This window comes from Orycteropus afer, unplaced genomic scaffold (assembly GCF_000298275.1).
Source record: "Orycteropus afer afer isolate SDZICR_OR568_19922 unplaced genomic scaffold, OryAfe1.0 scaffold00093, whole genome shotgun sequence".
Classification (NCBI taxonomy): domain Eukaryota; kingdom Metazoa; phylum Chordata; class Mammalia; order Tubulidentata; family Orycteropodidae; genus Orycteropus; species Orycteropus afer.
In genome coordinates, this window is record NW_006921680.1 from 1687140 (window position 1) to 1710359 (window position 23220).

At 37.2% G+C, this 23220-nt stretch overlaps 1 protein-coding gene across 1 annotated transcript in view; it reads right to left on the minus strand.

Annotated features, from left to right (window-relative positions):
• LOC103198379 (leucyl and cystinyl aminopeptidase) overlaps positions 1-23220 on the minus strand; it is an 88066-nt gene that overhangs the window by 33780 nt on the left and 31066 nt on the right. The window contains exons 4-10 of the mRNA XM_007942540.2: positions 15563-15683; positions 14718-14872; positions 12829-12942; positions 11349-11483; positions 6664-6795; positions 3873-4033; positions 3495-3583 (exon numbers count right to left, since the gene is read on the minus strand). Coding sequence (XP_007940731.1) covers positions 3495-3583; positions 3873-4033; positions 6664-6795; positions 11349-11483; positions 12829-12942; positions 14718-14872; positions 15563-15683 — 907 coding nt within the window. The remainder of the gene's footprint in view (positions 1-3494; positions 3584-3872; positions 4034-6663; positions 6796-11348; positions 11484-12828; positions 12943-14717; positions 14873-15562; positions 15684-23220) is intronic.

The following is a 23220-nucleotide window of genomic DNA, read 5'->3' on the forward strand; positions in this document are numbered from 1 at the left end:
ACTTGGAAGGGGATCTATGTAGGAGATCCTTGATAGAGAGGGAGAACAATGTGGAACAAAACTCAAAATCATTTGGAAAAAAAAAAAAAGGTGGGTACCAGGTTTGCTGGTCCAACAGAGTTTGGTGAAACCACTGAGACTATGGCCCCTAGCTGCTCTTCAGGTCTGGAATTGAACCCACACCTGTGGTTTCCAGCCAAACAAAATACGAGTTGAACATAGCATATGAGTTGAACATTTACCTCAAGTAGATACACTCCTTGGAGAGAACAACCATGGGAGAAAGAAGGACTGCTTATGCACAGGGAGACAGTTCAGGGAGCAGGAGTGCATGGAGGGATGGACACTGGGAAGAGGCAACTATGGGGAGGAAGAGAGAGGGGAGCTGTTGCATTGTGGTAAACTGTGGTCAATGACATGAGACAAAGTATATGTGAAGTGCTGTATGGAAAGTGAATTTGCTCTGTAAATCTTCACCCAAATCACAATTAAAAAATAAATAACTAAATAAAAGAAAATATACAAGTTTTAACAAACCACTGTATTAAAGTCATATAGCATAATATAAGCCTGAAGTCACTGTCTCTCCTCCATTTCTTTGGAGAACAGAGACAATAAAAATGCAATTAAATTAAGAGTGATTCTCAGGGCAACATTAGGAATCAAGACGACCCAAGTGTCCTAATTTTTTTAATGTCCATTTTCTCAGAGGACAGAACATTTTCACTGTGGACTCTAAAAAATTTAACTGCCAAGATTTGAAATAGCCGCAGCAGCAGCAGCAACAGCAAAAGAAACGGTGCAAATGAGAAGTGGCAGACACTGCTTTCATCATATAGTGGCTCAGTTTCACTCAGGATTAGACCATTATAGTACAGTTCGTATGCTCCCTTTTACTGAGAAACTTTTCAAATGAAGGGAGACAGAAGATACCATTTCATAAAGCTTTGAATGTTTGTTCCCTAGAACTTTCTACAGTTTGATAAAAATGGAATCATTTCGTGTACACTAAAATTTATTCACTCAATAAATGTTTGTGTGCTGACTGAGTGCTCAGGTTCCAAAAGTGATTCATACACCCATGGTCCCTATCTTCAAGGGGGAAAGGAGCTCTGGTGTCCTAGTGCCTAAGGCATTTGACTGCTAACCAGAAGGTTGGAGGTCCAAACCCACCAGCCACTCCATGGAATGAAGACTGAGCAATCTACTTCTGTAAAGATTTACCACCTTGGAAACCCAAAGGGGGTCGCTATGAGTTGGAATTGACTTGATGGCAGTGAGGTTGAGTTTGTTGGATAAGTAAAACAGTACTTACAGTATATTATGACTAGAGAAGCAGAGAATGCTATTAAAACACATAAGTAGGCCATCTATCTAACTGGTCTTGTGGTGAGGCAACCAATGGGTGAGCTGATATGTAGAGAATGAACAGGAGTATATCAAGGGAGTGGGAAGGCAGGAATGCTCGAGGAGAGGAAATGTACATGCAAAAGCCTAGAGACAAGAGGCAGAGTGTCATGTTTGAGTTGCTAAAAGAATTTTTGTGCAGCTGAGTGCCAAGTAAGGGCTTAGGCAAAAAAGGCGATAGCAGGGAAATATGAACCAGCCCATGGGGTGTGAATTTCAAACAGTTTAACAAACTTACATGTAAATTAAGCTAAAGGGTAAAGGAATGATAAAGGCAGATCTCTCAATGTACATTTATTTCTAATACCAGCAAAAGTTAGTTCAATACCAGAAGGTTTGCAAAATTTCCTTCTTTGTCCCTTTTGAATGTTCCAGCCATGCTTTGGCTGTGCTACAGGGTATAAGTAAAAGTATTATTTGTCCTCTTAGGTCAGAGACTGTCCCTTCCAGGGCCCACTTACAGTGTGGAGTTTAGTTCTCATCAAGAAGGCAGTACTTCTTTACACCTCCAGCTATCCTACATTGCCTAAAGATGACAATATCACCAACTGTTCCTAGGGTTTTGAAAACAATGAGATTGTTGTTGCTGTAACATTCTTCTCCAGTAAAAGTCCAATGACACTGGCACATTCATATATTTTAGGTGGCATTATCAAATGTTACCACACAAAAGAGGGACAAATCAGGAACATGTATCAAATCATAAAAGATAACATAGTAATTTCATTTTGGAGAAGCATTCCTAAGGAAAAAATTCATATAGTGGAAAATCTTTAACACTCCTAATTTTTATTGAGGTATTTTTAAATAAAGACAATGGGGATTCACGTATCCAAAAATAAAGGAAAGGTGAAGTCAATTACTATATATGTTTAGTAAAAAAAATAAGGGCAAGACATAAGAATCACATGTACAAAATGATTTCAATATAAATAAAATTAAATATGAATAAAATTTCAGTATAAATAAAAATATACTCACTAAAAAAAATGACAGAAAAATAATTATAGAGGTAGTTATGAAAGGTTAATAAAATTTGTTTTCCAATTTTGAGATTTTATGTACTGTGGATATATGATGTTTAAAGATTTATTTATTTTTATTAACACCAGTACTAACGATAGCTCACAGTTATGTTGTTGTTGTTGTTGTTATGTGCCATCGAGTCGGACCTGACTCATAGCGACCCCTCCTTGGGTTTCCGAGGCAGTATCACTATGGAAGTAGACTGCCCCATCTTCCTTCCGAGTTATATAGAACATAAACTTACATCCCAGGTACTGTTCTAGGCAATTCATATAAACTAAATCCTCAACAACCCTAGAAAATAAGTATAATTACTATCTCCATGTCTTAACTGAAGGAACTCAGAGAAGTGACATAACTCATCCAAAATATACAAGTGAAATGGTGGAGCCAAGAAGTAAACCAGGAAACCTGGCTCTAAAGTCCATTCCCTTAACCACTAAACTACACTCGCCTATAAAATACAGGCTTAAATACCAGTTCCAAATTCAAACAAGAAACTCTCCCTTTACCATCACTAATGGTTGCTATAGACACAAGAGCCTTATGTTCATTCAGGATGGAAATTAAGAGGATACGTGCTGTGGTATTCATGGTGGTATTTAACAGTCAGAACTACATTTCAATTACTTTGTATAGACTCTCTGTGGGTCTATATATATAACATTTATATTTTATTATCCCCCTTCTCCTTGCCATCGTAACTGCTTACCCAATTTTCTCATTATCAAAATACACATACTGTATCTGTAGGATTTTTTTATAATAATTATATACTATAAATCTAGGTCATGAATCTGAACTTTTATTATACATAGGCATCATGCAAGGTGCCTGTAAAAATGTAGTTGCACCATCCCACCCGTAGAAGGTAGTCAGCAGAACATACTCTAAGAAACTGCTCTGCTTCTACTATATCTCACTCTGTAACATAATGTGAATATGCACCAAGTCAGAAAGTTTGCAACACTGGAAAGTGTAATCTCCTTTTGTCCTTTGGTCAGTATTTTATTCGATACATGATTTCCAATTTCTTATCAGAAATATGTTATAAAAATTACCTGATTTCTTATCCAGTAATGATACTGATTGATAATGTGAATAATTTTTTTTATCAGTGATATAGGATAGTGGAATATGCCACAGGTAGCTGTGAAAAGAAAACACCATAAGATTATTCTTCTTTCCAATTTTAAATCATTTATAAATGATTCATTGTATCTTTTTTGGGTGGTGGGTAAAATTTCTGAAGCCATTACCAGAGAGGAATAATTGTGTAAGGTTTCACAAGAACCTATGCTGATTACGAAACATTTAAAAATACTTCAACCTAGGGATTTAAAAAGGAATTAGAAAGGCATAAAAAACAAACAACAACAACAAAAAATTTCAACCTGAGGGAGCAAAAGAAACAGTATGGAGAGAAAGAGGACATGTACCTTGCATCTGAAGGCTGAATTTCAGGCTTCATATTTAAAAAGAATCTCTCTTGTTGTACAGTAAGTTCCTTTCCTTTTCTTTGAACAGTTACTAAGGGAAATCCTTTTTGTAGGGTCCAGGTTTTCATCATTGTCTTCACATCTAATGTTTTATTTGTGACCTATAAAAAAAGAACGCATTGCTTTTGATTAAAGATAAAGAGTGATTTGGAAACTTTACAGTTTAATTTATCTCTACCCTTCCCTCTTTTCCTAACGCTAATATAGAGACATGAATGCTGAGTTGAGTGTATTTTTAATCTAGATAAATCAGTAATTCTGATGAAAGGAAAATAAGCTGAAATAGGACTAAGTGATAACTAAAACAGAGTGAGAGAAGCAGCACATATGCTATCCATCAACTGAGCATTAATTAAAATTCTTAAGAAGTTATACGTGTACTTCTAAGCCATAATAGTACCATACAGAAGATATGAATAAAGATATATAGTGTCGAACGAGAAGCACTGCTATTCACTCCCATGAATCAACTGGGTCTAGGTTTCTCTTTGTTCTCTGAATTCTCTGCCTTCATAAATGTCAAAGGACATCTTTTGAAGAACTAATACCTTAAGAGTACTGTTGTTGTTGTTATGTGCCGTTGAGTCGGACCTGACTCATAGTGATCCCTCCTTGGGTTTCCGAGGTGGTATTACTATGGAAGTAGATTGCCCAACCTTCCCTCCGAGGAGTGCCTGGTGGGTTTGAACTGCCAGCCTTCTGGTTAGCAGTCAAGTGCCTTAGGCACTACACTACCAGAGCCCTATCCATAAAGATACTGCCTTGGTTACCCAAGGAGGGGTTACTATGAGTTCAATCAACTTGATGGCAGTGAGTTTGGTTTGTTGTTTGTTTGTTTACTAGGGAACAGCAGGCAGTAACAGAAGAGTGACACACTAACAGGTCAGTTACCTTGACTTTAAGCTTCTCTATAAAAATGCTAACTTGTATGTGGTCATAGACCCTTTTTCCTAGAAAATACATAAATTTACTAACAAAATCTGGCATCTAGTATGAGAGGTTCACAGACCCTCTAAAGGCCCCTGTCCCTGAGCAAATGGTATCAATAATTAAGAAGCAAGTTTGCAAAGTCTCTCTTTAAAGCAGGTGGGTAAAACTGATAACTCAAATTACTTTTCTAGATTATAGATAGATTTGAATTGTATGCAACTAAAATCACCATATACCTAAATTGTTTGGTAATATCTCTTCACTATGGCAGGCCTTAGTTCAATCACCCTATGTCTATTTCTTTGAAACACAAAAGGATGGAGCAAATTTTCCCAAATTCATTTTGACATTAATCATACATTTTTCATGACCCTCACTTCTCTATTTCTGTACCAGAGGTTAAGAGGAAAACAAGTTTGCCCCAAAGCAAGATGGTCAAGCTTTTGGATCTTGGATATAGAACTGAAATAAGAAGAGGCTAGTACATAAGATATCCTCGATGTGAAAGATGAAAAATCTCAGAACACTGTTAGAGACTAACAATAGGGACAGGAAAACACTAATGATGCAAATGATAATGATGTTAATGTTGTTGTGATTGTTATGTGCCATTGAGTCAGATCCAACTCACAGCAACTCCTCCTTGGGTTTCTGAGGCAGTATCACTATGGAAGTAGACTGTCCAACCTTCCTTCCGAGGAGTGGCTGATGGGTTTGAACTGCCAGCCTTCTGGTTAGTAGTCAAGTGCCTCAGGCACTATGCTACCAGAGATCCCAAGTTAATGAGGAAGGCAGAAATATATTTTACATGTCAGGAAATAAGGCAAGATGTATAAAGTAAATAACATGGCTGTCAATTGAAACATTACTAAACTGTAAAAGTAGTTTGAAAGCAACTCTAATATAATAAAAATGTCCTTCTTTTCCAAGAGAACTCTGCAAACAACAGGGGAAGGTATGTCTTCTGAGCAAAGGCTTAACAGAAAAATACCAGGTTTCAGACAAGGCAAGGAAACAGAACAAATAGATGGAAAAGATTCAGAGCAGGGGCTCTGAACGCAGGGTCTTTTTAACTTGGAAACTGGGTGTAATATTTTACACATATGTGGTTTTTCTGGGGAAGATGTCCAGAAGTTTCATTGTATTTTTCACATATGTCTATGATTTATTTCCCAAAATATTAAGAACCAGTGATCTGTAGCAGGGTAACAAATTCAAATGCTTGTGAGGGCTGTGCAGTTAGCACACATGCACGAGGTAGGCTGGGCTCACGCACTGCCGTGAAGCAGAACTTTTACCTAATGACAATGCTTTTTAGAATATCTGCAGACATGACAAAACACAGACAGTAAAACCAGGCAGTAAGCAGCTCCTAGCAACTCTTTTAGAGGAACAAGGGCTATAAAAGACAAAAGATTCAAAGGGCAGAGCAGAAAAAAATCGTGGATGGGAGGTAAAAAACAAAGAAAGGATAAGAATGGGCAAAGATATTTCTAAAACATCAAATAACAAAATTATAGTAATTTAATTAGAAATGACAACTTTCATAATAAAGACACAATAAAAATGGCTATACAAGGCCACACACACATTTTTCAAAGATTAAGAACAGTACTCCCCTTTCTTAATTTTCCAAATTCAATACTCTAAATATTTATATAAGTTCCATCTTCCTTTCTTTTAAATAGTTATCCTTAATACCACAGGCTTATTTACATATTTGATAAAAAATAGATATAAATAAAAAATATAAATCAATCTAATTACTTTAAAAGCAAAGTAAAATATCCAGGTTACTTACCTCATTAAAACTATCCCACAGATCATCACTTTGAATGGAAGCAAAACTATGATTATGTAGGTAAAGAACAACAACATGTTGAAACACATCTTCACTAAGGTAAGTTTTCAGCATCAACAAGAGGGAAGCTCCCTATTTTAAAAAAAAGGGGGGTGGGAGAAAAAGGTTACCACAGGTCATGGAACTGAGACTCCAAATTCAAAGTATAATCATTATAAACCTTTATTTTCATGCATAGAACATTGGAACAATACACTATTATTTAGTCTCTTATAATCAGATGTGGACTGTATGTTCAAAGTGCTTTAAAATCATTTTAAAGGATTTGGAAAATAATTAATGGAGTGAATTCCCACATACTGATTCTAGCATAAGCCATTCGTGAGGTCTATCAGTGTACTCATCACTGTGTACAAATTACTCATCTGTGCCCTTGGAAAGCTGCATTTGTAAGTTTATTTTTATTAGAAAAGCATGACAAAATTTCAGTGCCATCTACACCATCCCCAGTGTTTAAAGTTATCAGTTGGATTAATTGGCCCACTACTGTAGACACAATTAATTAGTAGAGTTCTCAAACACCTCTCTGCTGGACAGTATATTAATTTCCAATTTTAGTATATCATGTTACTGAAGTCACTTCAAAAATGTTTGGAACTAATGAATGTATAGGGCAGCAAACATATGCCAATATAGTAGAATCAGACATGTAATAATTAAGTATACACACTATATTCATTCATGCACGTCTTCATTTCCTGTCTTCAAACCACCACCATTTCCTCTGTGAAGCTTTCCTTGATTCAAAATACTGTATTTCACTATCTTTGAAAATATTTTATGTCACTTCCTGCATCTGTTACAGGTATTTATTTTCTCTTCCAGACTATGCTAGTTGAAGGAAAAGTTGAAAAGCTCAACTCTAATGACTAAAACAATGTCCAGTATATAGTAGGCACTCAAGAAGTCTTTGAATTCATTTCATTTCTGATAAAATTGTACCAATTTAAGTCAGTAAGATTATCAGATACACATAAGTGAATTTAATACCTAATAGTCTTATTCCCTTATCATATTTCATAGGTGTTTTTGTTCTATAAATTGCTCTGTCAATTTAAGTATTCATTCCTGTTCTCAACAGCTCCCTTTTCTCCTTTAATATCAACTTTCTCTCTCTACTGCAACTTCCCATTAACATTCCTGAGGCATTTTAAACAAATAAAAGACACCCTATCTTTCTATGACCTGACTTCACCTATTGCTTTCTTCCCTGCTTCCTGCATTCTGGACACATTGGCTCCTTGCTGGTACTTGGACATCTCAAGTGTGTAGGGGTCCCCAACCCAACCCCAGGTTTGATGATTCACAGGACTGAGCCTACAGTTGTGCTCACCACTATGACTTATTATGATGAAAGGATACAAAGCAAAAGTAGCAAAAGGAAAAGGTACATAGGGCGAAGTCTAGAGGGAAGCAGTCACAAGCTTCCAAGAGTCTTCACCCAGGGAGTCACATAGGCTATGCTTAATGCCCCCAAAATGAGTTATGGTATGTTAAATGTTGTCTACTGGCGAAACTCACTGGAGACCCATGTTTTTGTTTTTTTTTTAACTGGGGGCGAGTCACCTTCTGCCTAGCATGTACCAAAATTCCAGACTCCCAGAAAGCAAGCAGGTGTTCAGCATAAACCACATTTTTGTATGAACAATTTAGGCACATAGAGCCATTCCTATCAGGGAATGGTGGAAATACTCCCAAAGTCTAATTTCCCAGATGCCAGTCAAGAGCCAACCTTGAAAGCAGGCTTTTCTAACTACAGCAGTGCCAGCATGCTGTTACCTTTTTTTTCTTACACACAAGCCCTCTACATTGGTTATTTCCTCTGCCTGGAATAATCTTCTTCCCAAAATCCACATGCCTTATTCTCACATCCTTCAGATGGTCATTCAAATGTCACCTTATCAGTTGTTGTTGTTGTTGTTGTTGTTGTTGTTATATGCCGTCGAGTCGGCCCCGACTCATAGCGACCCCTCCTTGGGTTTCCGAGGCAGTATCACCATGAAAGTAGGATTGCCCAACCTTTCTTCCGAGTGGCTGGTGGGTTTGAACCGCCAGCCTTCTGGTTAGCAGTCAAGTGCCTTAGACACTATGCTACCAGAGATCCTACCTTATCAGTAGTCTTCCCCAAACAGTATTATCTTTGTCACTATTTCCCTTATGGTGCTTTACGTTTCATATTAGCATTTATCATCTGACAGAATACCTATGTATTCATTCACTTGTTTAGACTATATCTCTATCCTACCATCCCTTAAATGGAAGCTCCAAGAGACATACATCATCTTGTCTCGTTGGCTAACACTTAGGACAATGCCTGGTGCATTGCTGGTGCTGTAAGATTTACTAAATGAATGAATTCTCACGTAACAGCTTACAACAAAATGATGCTTGATGATTTTGAAGACCAAAAGGAGTACATTTATCAACCACATTTCCATATTGGGACTTACTTCTTGTACATAGTATCGGTATATTACAGAGTATCTTACTTCTCTCAATTATATGGGCTAGTTCCTAAATTCTCAGTTCAGAAACAAGTGGACTACATTATCAAAACACACTAAATTCTTGATTTAGAGGAGGGAGACTGGAAGAAGACAGAGCTCTGTAATAACAAATCTTGAAGTTTTATATAACGACATTTTGTAAAAGGACCACACATTTTTAAACTGTTCTTATTGACAGGTCCAGTATAGGCTTAAATCATACCACAGTTCTAACTGGAATATATTTAATACAGCTAATAAATATATTTAATTAAAAAAAATAAAAAATAAAAACCAAACCAAACTCACTATAGCTCAGTGATTTCCTTGTTTGTCAATGGTATTATATAATTCCGTTGTTCAAGTCTTGAGATCTGGTGGACATTTTTGTCTCCTTTACCTTCCTTATCCTGTCACTGCATCCCTACTTCTCTCCCAGTGCTGTTGATAGTCATCGTTTTCTTTCTACTATCATTATGACTCTTCATTCCAAACTTCTACCATTTCATTTCTCACTTTAGCAGCAATTTCCTGACTTTAGTCTCTCCCCAGTTAAATGCACCTTATAAACGAAAACCAGTTTAATTTTCCTAACTTTGATCAAGTCATTCCTTAGTTCAGAAGTATTCTAAAGCTTTCCACTGCTTACGGGAGAAAAATCCAGATTCTTTAAGGCATTCAGGACCTTCTATAACTAAGCCATAACTTACCTTTCCCATCTTTCCTTTGCCCCACATGCAGCTTCTGTTTGTTGCTGTTGTCATGTGTCATCGAGTTGGACCCGACTCATAGCGACCCCTCCTTGAGTTGCCGAGGCAGTATCACTACAGAAGTAGATTGTCCAACCTTCCTTCCGAGGAGTGGCTGGTGGGTTTGAACCGCCAGCCTTCTGGTTAGCAGTCAAGTGCCTTAGGCACTATGCTACCAGCAGCTTCTGGTACAGTCCAATATTTCCTTCCTAACCAAACATTCCTTGGCTTGTTAGCATTCCTGACATTTTCTTTGCAGACCTGATTGTCCCATTCCTGCCCTGTTTTACCTATTCCCATTTACCTATACTCTTCTTACTCTTTAAAATTCATTTCAAATGCCAGTTTCCTAAAAATAAATTTATTTTCTTCACCCAAGGCAGAAATATTCCATACCACTTATTTAGCACATATTTGTTATTCCTTCACAAGTACTGTGTAGTGATATTCCCTCAGAAACCCAAGAAGTTGGATCCGACTGGACGGCAGTGTGTTTGTGAGGTGAAACTAGCATTCAGCAAGCTATTAAAGAGGCAGTGCGCACACTAAGTAGCAAGAGTGGCATTACCAAGCTCCTTCCCCAGGAACTACACTCAGCATCAAGCTGCAATAGCTTTGAACTGTGTCTGTGATTGCTGTATATTAGTGTTATTTAGGTTTTATGTGCTATTTGTCATGGTTTGGCAGGTTATTTTGGGGGTCTGGGAATGCTTAAGTATTTTTCCCATATAAGTTAATAATAGCTTCTTCACTTTGCACTATTTTGGCTGACAAAGGTTTCATAGGAATACTTTATCTTCAGATCTCACTGCCATGGAGTCGGATCCAACTCATAGTGACCTCTTCTTAGGTTTCTGAGGCAGCATCACTACAGAAGTAGATTGCCCCATCTTCCTTCCGAGGAGTGGCTGGTGGGTTTGAACTGCCAGCCTTCTGGTTAGCAGTCAAATGCCTTAGGCACTACGCCACCAGAGCTCCTTTCACATAGCAGGGAAAATCTGTATATTGCTAGAAGATCTGGTTAATGGCCTGAGTGTTAGTCACAGAACTTAAAAGAGAGTCAGAGAAAGAAACACTCACAAAAAGTTAAGGCTAAGATTTAAATAGAAGTAAACATCTTAAAGCCTAATTTAATTTGACTGCTGACCAGAAGGCTGGCAGTTCAAACCCACCAGCCACTCCTCGGAAGGAAGATGGGGCAATCTACTTCTGTAGTGATACTGCCTTGGAGACCCAAGGAGGGGTGGCTATGAGTTGTGTCTGACTAGACAGCACATAACAACAACAACAACAAGATCTTATCTTTAAAATAATCTAAATCATGTAGCTTGCTCACATATGAAATCAATTTCAGAACTACTACAGGTATCTTTTTTATGCATAACTGTACCTTAAAATAGGAAAGAGAGTCAAACATTTCTTCAATCTGCTCCGAAGACTGAACAGATGATGATGATATGGGATGAGATGAATTCAAAGAATCTTTCTTCATGGTTTTAAATCGAGCATCTAAGAAATCTTCATACTAACAGAAAATTAAAAAGGTTGGGATATCATAAATAGTATTCAAAAGCAAAGTTAAGTACAACAATTATTTGTATGCATTAGACTAATAGCTGTTTAAGGTCACTATGAAAAAGTAATCAATATAAGCTTTTGAAAGTAGGAAAAATGCCCCTCACGCATATTTCTTTGATTTAAAAATAAAGTTACAAACTAGTTTTCAAGTAGAAAACAGTGTTTCTGAAACAACAGCATCATGATGAGTTAAGAATCTATTTATTACTAAAGCAACCAAGTGCCAAATTCAGATACTCAAGATGAATACTAATAAAAAGATCAGTGCATATTTAAATAAAAAATAAAAGAAAATCTGATTCTTAAGCTTGATTTCTTATATATAATACATTTCCCTTAACTGAGGTTCATTTTAAATAAAACAGAACTATTAAAAGGGAAATAATTCTTTGAGAGTTCAGCAGATGAGTGCCCCTAAAGCATGTATTAAAAGTTTTTAAACATTCTGGGCACCACCAAGTGGTAAAACTGTATATATCTCATTTCTTAAATAGCATACAACAGATTTAGAATATCTTGCTTAGTATTCTGGCTAAAAATTAGTTTTTCCTACCATTGGACAATTTTCAACAAGCCCTACCCAGAAATTCCGGAGTGAAAGCTCCAAGAATACTTCTGCTTGGATCTTATCTCCAGGAAGTTTACCAGAAAGTCACAAAAAAAGGGATCTTTATGTTTTCCCACCTATTGCTTGAATTACTTTGACAATATTTATCACATAGTAACCTCATATGTCTTAATATCTCCAAGGATAGGAATAGAGAATGAATTAACAAACATTATTATGCTACCTTATACTCAAACTGTATTTCAAGTGTTTAGAAAAGAGCAAAAATATGACTTGTATCTAAAAAGGTCCAATTATTTGTATCAACCTATGTATCACTGTTATAAAAATCTACACACTGATAATAGAAAGACAGGACTGCTACACATGTCTTCATATACACACAGAATAAAAAAGTTTTGTTCTGTGAAAAAGCCTTTTCAATCTTATCAAATTTCCTTTGAGCAGAAGGGCCACATCTCTTAAGACTGAAATGTAGCAAAGCAATTATAAATGTTTGTCTTAGTAATAAAATTTCATATAATTTCAGCTTTCTATAAGATATATCAATAAATAAAAGTGTAATTTTCATTGTAAAATTTCAAAGTATAATCAGTAACAGTCAATTTTACTGCACTTTTTAAAAAACATTTTTTGTTACTCCAAATGCATAAAAATACAAAGCAACAATGAGCTAACTTTTGCCACTACCATTCACAGAAGGCCTCAGGAACATTATACTTACACTTGAAAGCTCTTCAAATATTTTTTCCAAAGAGAAATACTCCATGAAGGTGGCAAAACCTTCATTCAACCACAGGTCATTCCACCACTGCATTGTTACCAGATTACCAAACCACTGTGGCAAAAGACAAATCAACATAATATTTACATTCTCAGGAATTTTCTCATCACTGACTGAAGACTTATAAAAGTTGTATAAATTTACTTTAAAAATAAAAAAATTAACATTTTATTTTAATTGAATGGGAAAATAAGCAAGGAAGACTACTTGCATATTTCTCAACTTAACACACATGCTTAATACTAGGGAAATAAAACATTTTTAGGTACTTCAGTAAAAGTACTTCCTAGTTAATGAAATTCTTCTACCTTCTAGTAACAAGATTATTTTCCACTTAAGCTACAATCATCTCTGACACATGACATTAAAAAATGCATTTCTATGTCAGATTTTCTTCTAGTCAGAGAACCCAAACTTCATGTTTCTCCTCAGTTGCCCACATTGAACACAGCAGTTACATGATTCAAAACAGAATTCAAACATCATTCCATAGGAAAGTTAGCACCCATATATACAACTGTAATCAGAAAAAATCTTTAAATATTTCTTATATGATGTAGTATGAACCAAGATTTAAAAAAAAAAATGACAGGAGACTCTTCTAAAAAAAAAAAAGATATTTGAAGGAAGAAATGAAGAAAATAATTCAAATAGGGATTATTTAACATGTTGACTTCTCTTTTAAAAAAAAAAAAAAAAGTGTCTCAAAAAGTCTTCAACAGTGTGATCACAGGGCTTGCAATTTAGTCAGTGTGGCCTAGGGCTGTGTCAAGCTAGCAGAGAAACGCTAGGGTTACTAGATACCAAAACAAAACACTTTTGAGAATTACAATAGCATATTTTCCCAAGATGTTATCTGAAAACCTGTTTCAGAGAAAGATGATTTATCAGTCATAAAGAAGTAAGAAAGAAATAGGTCCCAAGTGGTGACTGGTGGTCCCACAAATAAAAGACCTAGAGGAGAGCCCCCAAAAGACAACTTATCTATAAGGCCCATTTATAACAGCAAATAATATGTGCTTCATATGCTAGTTTGTCATGAAATCTTCATAAAGGCTTTAGAGTCCTACAAACTGTATTTGAGCTAGAGAGTAAACAGCCCAGAGCACGTCATACTCTTCCTTCATATCCTCCCACCATATTCACCGTAATAAGAGCCTCACCAAAAGCATAAAAGGGACAAGGTGTTGAGGTACACATCCATATAATCATCTTTCTCCCTTCATGTCATGCAAAGAGTACTCTCATTCTTTTCTTAAGGCTGACCTCTCCCAACAATAATAGAGAAACCAGTTCTACCAGGGGACAAAAATCATTCTGATTCTGAGCACTACAGTTTGAAAGCTGTCAGAAAAAAGTGCAACTTAGAGAAAAAGATTCTTTCCCACCAAGTTATATACCAAGTAGCTGGCATTTGTCAGGGGTGAAGCAGCTGTGTTTTATTGGGGAAAAAAATAAAACAAAAACAAAGAGATCTTGAAGAGATGGTAGTTCTTTAAGGCCCAATGCTGCCACTTATCAGCTGTACAATTCTGGTCAAGTAATTTATTTAAGCTGAGTCTCAGTTTCCATATGCATAAAATGGGATTATTACCTACCTTAGCGTAGCTGTGAAAATGGATGTGGAAATACTGTATAAACTATGAAGCTTAGATAAGAGTTTTCATCTGAAAATAAATGTTTATTTTAAAAAGGTGTTTTATTATTATAAAAGAAAGCAATTCTATAATAATAAGCTGAATTATTTTCAGCAGCTAAATCTACTCTAAAACTCTAGGATATGACGTAGACAACAAGTATGAGCTATTAACAGCCTTGGCTGCTACTACCTGATGGGCCAGCTCATGAGCGATGATTTTAGTAACCAATTTTCTATCCGCCACTGAAGATGTATTATTGTCATAAAGAAGTGTCTCTTCTCGAAAAGTGAGCAAACCCCAATTTTCCATTGCTCCTGCTTCAAAGTCAGGAATAGCCACCAAATCTGGACATAAGAGGAAAGAAGTGACCACCTTTCCTGTATAACGGACTTCCAATCAAATCAAAATACTTAATTCATTGGTTTATTACTGTGAATCAGCAGATACTGAGTTATTTTTATAATCATAACCAGTGGAACCTTCCTTATTTCAGCCTTTCATGCACCTTATCCACCCATCAGCTGAGGACAATCTGATTAACCCCTCTGAGATGCACTCTTCCCTGTCCCTTAGCAAAGAAAAGATACTTAACTTCTTTACCATGAATCGACTTCCCAGGGCAAGAAGGACCACATGCCAAACTGACACTTTTATTTAGGACCAGTTCCACATAAAAAAATACAAAAATCCTCTTCCTTTCCTGAACATTTATTGCTCAATTTTTATTATTTGAATCAGGAATTTCTTAGAAAGTTAGAATTTATCACACCCCAGGCTAAGCCTTAAGCAAATCTCCATTTATATAGCACTTCTGTAACAGTCCCACAAACTTCTACGTGCTTTAAGCTCCAAATTCAGATATATTCTTTGAATCTAAATAATATCAAGAACTACAAACAATTTTTAAAGCATTAACAATATTTACTGATTCACTTTTTAAATACAATTTGGCAAAAGCTCTTCCTAAAAAATATCTGCAAAATGAATCTCAGTTATAATCGTAACAAAGACCAGAAGAATTGTTTGATTCTTACCTAATTTCTTAAGTGGGTACTGAATTTCAAAGTAGTTTTGATAAAACTCAAGAAGTTTCACAGTTGTTTCCAAGGCATGGTGAACTTGACCAATCTTTTCTGGTACAGCATATATAGAAACCTAAAGGAAAAAAGCAGTATTATGTAAGGAAAGTACAATTAAAATGGTGTAATATTGTGGTGAACACTGTCAAGACTAGTCTATCTGAGAACTTTCCAGTGTTCTGTCTTTCAGGACAGAATTTCTTGCTTTTAGCATCCACGGAGTTTAGCAAGTCCCGTCCATATAATGATTTATTTTTTTATTTTTTAACCTAATGTAACATCCAACTTTGGGTCTTTTTATAGCAACTTACAGTAGTATTTGGGAGCTCTGGTTGCATAGTGCCTAAGGCACTTGACTGCTAACCAGAAGGCTGGCAGTTCAAACCCACCAGCTACTCCTCGGAACAAAGGTTGGGCAATCTACTTCCGTAGTGATACTGCCTTGGCAACCCAAGAATGGGTCGCTATGAGTTGGGTCCAACTCAACGGCACATAACAACAACAACAACACAGTAGTATTTGCTCATTTAATTTTATAGTATTCTCTTTCTTGCATATGAACTATTAAGATTATGTGAGTTACCTATAGGACAAGACTACACTTTCATCTTTCTAGTAGCTGTCACCCATGGAAGAAAGATGAGGCACTCTGCTTCTGTCAAGATTCATAGCCTTGTGAACTCAATGGGTGTTGCTGTGAGTTGGAACTGACTAGATGGCAGTGAGCATGGTTTGGTTTTGAGTATCTATTTCAGTGCCTCGCATGCAAGGAATACAGAGGAGTCACATCTTACTATGGAGTTAAATTATGGAGTTAAATTATAAAGTTAATGACTGAGGTAGAAAGTGCACATTTGTCAAAATTATCCTACAAAAACCCATTAGAACCAATGTACTATGTCTCAGTAAGTATGGCACAGCCAGTCCTTATCACCCATACTATATGGCACAGCCAATCCTTATCACCCATACTATTTAAATTGTCAGGAGCTCTGGTAGCATAGTGCCTAAGGCATTTGACTGCTAACCAGAAGGGTGGCGGTTCAAACCCACCAGCCACTCCTCGGAAGGAAGGTTGGGCATTCCTACTTCCGTAGTGATACTGCCTCGGAAACCCAAGGAAGGGTCACTATGAGTCGGGGCCGACTCGATGGCAAATAACAACAACAACAACAATTTAAATTGTCAGTCTTTTTCTTCTTTTTTTTGGCTAAGTTCACAAGTTAAACACATATAGTATGACTCAATTATAAAAGTCTTTCTTCTTCAGTAATTATCAAAAGAAAAATTTAAGCAATTATGTTCAAAGTAAAGGCTTTTGAAAAGAGAAGTATTTATTATTTTCTACTTCATTGAGAAAAGCCCTCTACACTCATCTGGGAAAGTAGGGCAAGAAATAACAGAAAATAAATACCTCAAAATGAAGCTCTCAACAGGTGAGAAACATTTAAGTGTACAGGCTTTATATTAAGAGTGCCAAGGTTCAAATCTCTGCTAGCTGCATGACCTTGAGCAACTTAGCCTCAGTGTCCTTATCTGTAAAACAGTGATAAAAAGAGCTCCTACCCTCATTGGGTTGCAAGGAAGATTAAATGAGCTAATACACAGATAACTTAGAAAAATGCCTGACGTAAGTGCTCAATAATCATATTCCAAATAAAATTCCATGAGAATAATGGCAAAATACATGTAAGCACTGTGGCTACAGCTACTGAAAGAATTAAGTGTCTAGGATTAGAATGAACAAATTAAAAACATGTTGTTTTCAAAAGTAACCATGGAAGATATTTAATCTCTCAGGTCATGTGGCCAAGTGTACTCCAGGCCAGCCCTCCACCATGTGTAGCCCTTGGCACCAGGCTGCAATAACAGCTTATTAAAATTTAGTCACCACCTGCCACAGGAACTATAAGCTGACCTACTGATGTGTGCACTTCCTGTATCTTTCTGCCACAGAGGGCCATTTTAGCCCTAAATGGGAAAAGGAAGCTTACAAGACACTGAAATCTAACCAAAAGATCCACTTAGTATTATTTCTGAATATTAGGGATAAAAAGGTAGTTTGGTATTTTCTCTTCTTTTCAACTTTTTTTTTTTTCTTTTCTTTAAAGGAACATGACTGAATTATTATGAACTATTATGAGTGCTCACTAGAGAAATGGTCACTGTAATTATCAAGTTTTTTCTAAGAGCAATAGAAGCAAAGAGAGAAACATAAAGAGAGTAATCTAGCTCAGCAAAGAAAGTCTTAAACAGTATTCTGGGCTTGGTAGGTGTAGTCTAAATACTGTCAAGTGGAAGTCAACTGGTGCCCAGGCCTTAAGACTTACAACTTAAACCTTTATTGCCAAATCTCTTACTAAGACTTTACAGAAGATTTCTAAAGGGCATAATTACAAAGATCCCCAGACAGTTCTCAGAGAAAAAAAAGCTCTTTTAGGCTGAAGAATAATAAAGTTAACTCCTCTGTTCCTTAATTTAACTAAAACTAAAGAGAAAAAGCAAAAACCTCCTCCTAAAAGAGGACAATATGGCCTGCAAGATTTATTAAGGTAGAAAATACCTTAATGCTTCCAATACAGTTTCCTGAAAACTGTATGCTTCCAATACAGTTTCCTGAAAACACCAGACTTCCTAAACAGACAGGCAGACACACAAAAAAGTGTCATTTCTTCAGCAAAAACCAGTATCAAGTCTATTTAGGACTACAGATTAGACAGCACTTTAGGAGAATGATATAAATTGTGTATAATGTCCTAGATGTTGAAAAGACACTTGACACAGAATTATTTTTAGCAGAAATGTGGAACCAAGTCATAGCCTAAATGAATAGGAATAAATAAAAATTTGAAGCTCACATAGCTAATGCTGTTAAACGTTCTGTTTCCCTGTTAAACAGATGTACTGTCCACATCGGACTAACCATGATCGGATTCTGATTCTTCAAATTAGATCTGTCCATGATGAAAACAGAAGCAGGCAATAGAAAAAAGAAAAAACAAAAAACCTCAGGACAAACAGTTACAGTACATTTTACAAGTGGCCTAGAATTTTCTATAAAACTCTGGCATTATTGAATGGCATAGAGGGGTTTAAGAAACAGAGGAATGAAAAGAAGAAAGAAATGTTCCTTTTCTTTAAGTTTTTGGTAACATAGCTATCTTTACCAGAGCACAGGACGTGTTTAATAATCCAGTCAACTCTGACACATTCAGCTGCTTAGTGAGATTGGTATTATTAAGGACAGCTTTATTACCTTACCCCTGAATGTTAAAGAAATAGCATTAATGACAAATACCACAAAAATAAGTCATCTTAAATGTGATGGCTAATTTTAAATGTAAATGTGACTAAGCTATAGCTTCCAGTGGTTTGGCCAAACACTAATCTAAGTTGCAGTTCCATAAGATACAATCATCTTCCATACTGTAATCTAATACGATCAACCAATCAGCTGAAAAGGGAGTTTCCTTAAGGTGTGCTCTGCCTCCAGACTATAACTAGATATTGTGGCAGAACTCACTCCTCTTTCCACCCGGCAATCTTTCTGTCTTCTGACCTAAAGATCTTGAAACATAAGCCTGTTGGACTCTATAGCCTACCACCTGACCTATGGATTTAGGACTTGCCAGCTCCAAAAATTGCATGAGCCAATTCCTCAAAATAAATTTATCTACATATACGTATGTGTGTATATGTGTGTGTGTGTGTGTGTGTGTTTATTTATTTATTTCACTGGTTCTATTTATCTACAAATAAAAAGAAATAAAATAGAAATAAAAAAGCTGTGTGTGGGGGGGTGGATCACTAAGACAGAGTGAGGAAGCAGAGGCAGGGATCCAGGTAAGGCCGGGCACCCAGGCCACGGACCTCCCAAGTGGCAGGAAAGCCAGGAAAAGCAGAGAAAAAGCTGGGGGTGGGGTGGGGGAGGGGACCAGGACAGAGTGAGGAAGCAGAAGCAGGGACAGGTAAGGCTGGGGTCCCAGGCCATGCCCCTCCCAAGCGGAGGGAAAGAGGCAGTGATCTTTGTAAGGGGAGGGTGGAGACGTTTAGAACAGCTGTCAGTTTGTCCTACTGGTGTGGCGTGTTGCTGAGAGGCTGGAGGCTGTGCCACCAGTGTCTCAAACCCAGTAGGGTTGCACATGGTGCACAAGTTTCAACAGCTTACAGACTAAGACAGACTACGAAGAAGGAGGAGGCCATCCACTCTGGCCAGGGAAAATCTTATGAATAGCAGAGAAACACTGTCTGATACATTACTGTGCAACTTTATGAATAGCCCAGAAACACTGAAGGAAGATAAGCCACTTATGTCAGGGAAGAGCTGCATCATCAGAGTAGAACCAGCCTTAATGTATGGATAAGGTAAAGCTTTCGAGACCTCCATTTGCTGACATGGCATGACTCCAACTGAGAAGAAACAGCTGTAAACATCCATTAATAATAGGAACACGGAATGTATAAAGCATGAATCTAAGAAAATTGGAAGCTGTCAAAAAAGAAATGGAGCCCATAAACATTGATATCCTAGGCATTAGTGAGCTGAAATGGACTGGTTTTGGCTGTTTTGAATCAGACTACCATGTGGTCTACTATACCAGGAATGACAATTTGAAATGTCGTGGTGTTCATCATCACAAAGGATGTTTCAAGATTTGTCCTGAAGTACAATGCTGTCAGGAATAGGATAATACTCATACGCATACACGGAAGACCAGATAGTACAACTAATATTCAAATTTATTCACCAACTACCAAAGCCAAAGATGAGGAAATTGAAGATTTCTATCAACTTCTGCAGTCTGATATTGACTGAACATGCAATCAGGATGTATTAATTATCACTGGTGACTGGACTGCAAAAGTTGGAAATAAAGAATCAGCGGTAGTTGGAAAATTTGGCCTTGGTGACAGAAATAATGCTGGAAATCGCAGGATAGAATTTTGCAAGACCAACAACTTATTCATTGCCAACACCTTTTTTCAATAACACAAACAGCGGCTATACACCTGGACTTCGCCAGATGGAATACACAGGAATCAGAGTGACTACATCTGTGGCAAGAGGCTACGGAAAAGCTCAATATCTTCAGCCAAAACAAGGCCAGGAGCTAATTGTGGAACAGACCATCAACTGCTCATATGCAAGTTCAACTTGAAGTTGAAGACAAATTCACAAGAGCCAAAATATGATCTGGAATATATCCTTCCTGAATTTAGAGACCATCTAAAGAATAGATTTAACGCACTAAACACCAATGACTGAAAACCACAAGAACTATGGGATGTCATCAACATAATCCATGAAGAAAGCAAGAGGTCACTAAAAAGACAAGAAAAGAAGAAAAGGCCAAAATGGATGACAGAAGAGACTCTGAAACCTGCCCTTGAGCAGAGAGTAGCTAAACCGAATGGAAGAAATGATAAGATAAAAGAGCTGAACAGAAGATTTCAAAGAGCAGCTTGAGCAGACAAAGCCCATTACTATAATAAAATGTGCAAAGACTTGGAGTTAGAAAACCAAAAGGGAAGAACATGCTCAGCATTTCTCAAGCTAAAAGAACTGAAGAAAAAATTTAAGCTTTTGAGCAGTATTGAAAGATTCTATAGGCAAAATATTGAATGATGCAGGAAACATCAAAAGAAGATAGAAGGAATACACAGTCACTGCACCCAAAAGACTTGGTTGATCTTCATTCATTTCAGGAGGTGTCATATGATCAAGAACCAATGGTACTGAAGGAAGAAGTTGAAGCTGCACTGAATAAATTGGTGAAGAACAGGCTCCAGGAATTGACGGAATACTCACTAAGATGTTTCAACAAACAGATGCCCCACTGGAGGCACTCACTAGGTTATGCCAAGAGATTTGGAAAACAACTACCTGGCCAACTGACTAGAAGAGATCCATATTTGTACCCATTCCAAAGAAAGGTGATTCCAAACAATGTGGAAATTATTGAACAATATCATTAATATTGCACTCAAGTAAGATCTTACTGAAGATAATACAAAAACAGTTGCAGCAGTATAATGACAGAGAACTTCCAGAGGGGCAAGCTGGATTCAGAAAAGGACGTGGAACAAAGGATATCATAGCTGCTGTCAGATGGATCCTGGCTCAAAGCAAAGAATACCACAAAGATGTTTACTTGTGTTTTATTGACTATGCAAAGGCATTTGATCGTGTAAATCATAACAAATTGTGGATGACATTGAGAAGAATGGGAATTCCAGAACACTTGATTGTGCTCATGAGGAACCTGTACATTGACTGTTGTTCAACAGAACAAGGGGACACTGCATGGTTTAAAATCAAGAAGGGAGTGTGTCAGGGTTGTACCCTTTTCCCATACTTATTCAATCTGTATGCTGAACAAATAATCTAAGAAGCTGGACTATATGAAGAAGAATGTGGCATCAGAATTGGAGGAAGAATCATTAACAACATGCGATACGTTGATGATACAACTTTGGTTGCTGAAAGTGAGGATGAAGACTGAAGACTACAGTCTGCAGTATGGATTATATCTCAATAGAAAATAAACACAAAAATCCTCACAACTGGACCTATAAACACCATCACAATAAATGGAGAAAAGAATGAAGTTGTCAAAGAATTTACACTGCTTGGTTCTACAATCGATGCCAATGGAAGAAGCAGTCAGGACATTAGACGATGTACATCATTGGGCAAGTTGGCTGCAAGGGACCTCTCTCAACTTCTGAGTTGCAAGGATGTCTCCTTGAGGACTAAGGTGTACCTGACACAAACCATAATATTTTCAATTGACTTGCATGCATGTGAGAGTCGGACAGTGAATAAGGACAACTGAAGAAGAACTGATGCTTTTGAGTTGTGGTCCTGGCAAAAAATGCTTAAAGTACCATGGACTGCTAAAAGAACTAACAGAGCTGTCCTGGAGGAAGTGCAGCTGGAATGCTCCTTGGAAGTAAGAATGGCCAGACTTCGTCTCACTTACTTTGGTCATGCTTTCAGAAGGGACCATTCCCTGGAGAAGGATGTCATGCTTGCTAGGTGGAGGGTTGATGAAGGAGGGGAAGGCCCTCAATGAGATGCAGTGACACAGTGTCTGCGATGATGGGCTCAAGTACAGCAAGGGTCATGGAGCTGGCGGTGGACCAGGCATTGTTTCATTCTGCTGTGCATAGGGTCGCAATGAGCCAGACATAACTCAGTGGCACCTAACAACAACATATCTCTAGAATCTTGATGAAGACACTTGGATTACAAATTTTAGTATAATAAATATCCTTTGTTAGAATTTAAGTCTAAATTTCTCATCACTGCTGTGGTAGTGATTAAGTATTAGGCTGCTACCCAAAAGGTTCACAGTTTGAACCCACTAGCTACTCCAAAGGAGAAAGATGTGTCGGTCTGCTTCCATAAAAACTGCAGCCATGTGACTCCTTAAAAAGTTGGAATTAGAGGCGGGGCAAGATGGCGGACTAGGCAGAAGGATTGCACAGACCCTCTTCAACAAAGAAAAGGGAAACCAATTAATACAGACACAGAAGATAATCTTGGACCCTTGAGCCTTGAAGGAAAGGATGCAGATTTGGACTAAACCCCAACTAGCAGAAGAATTTGC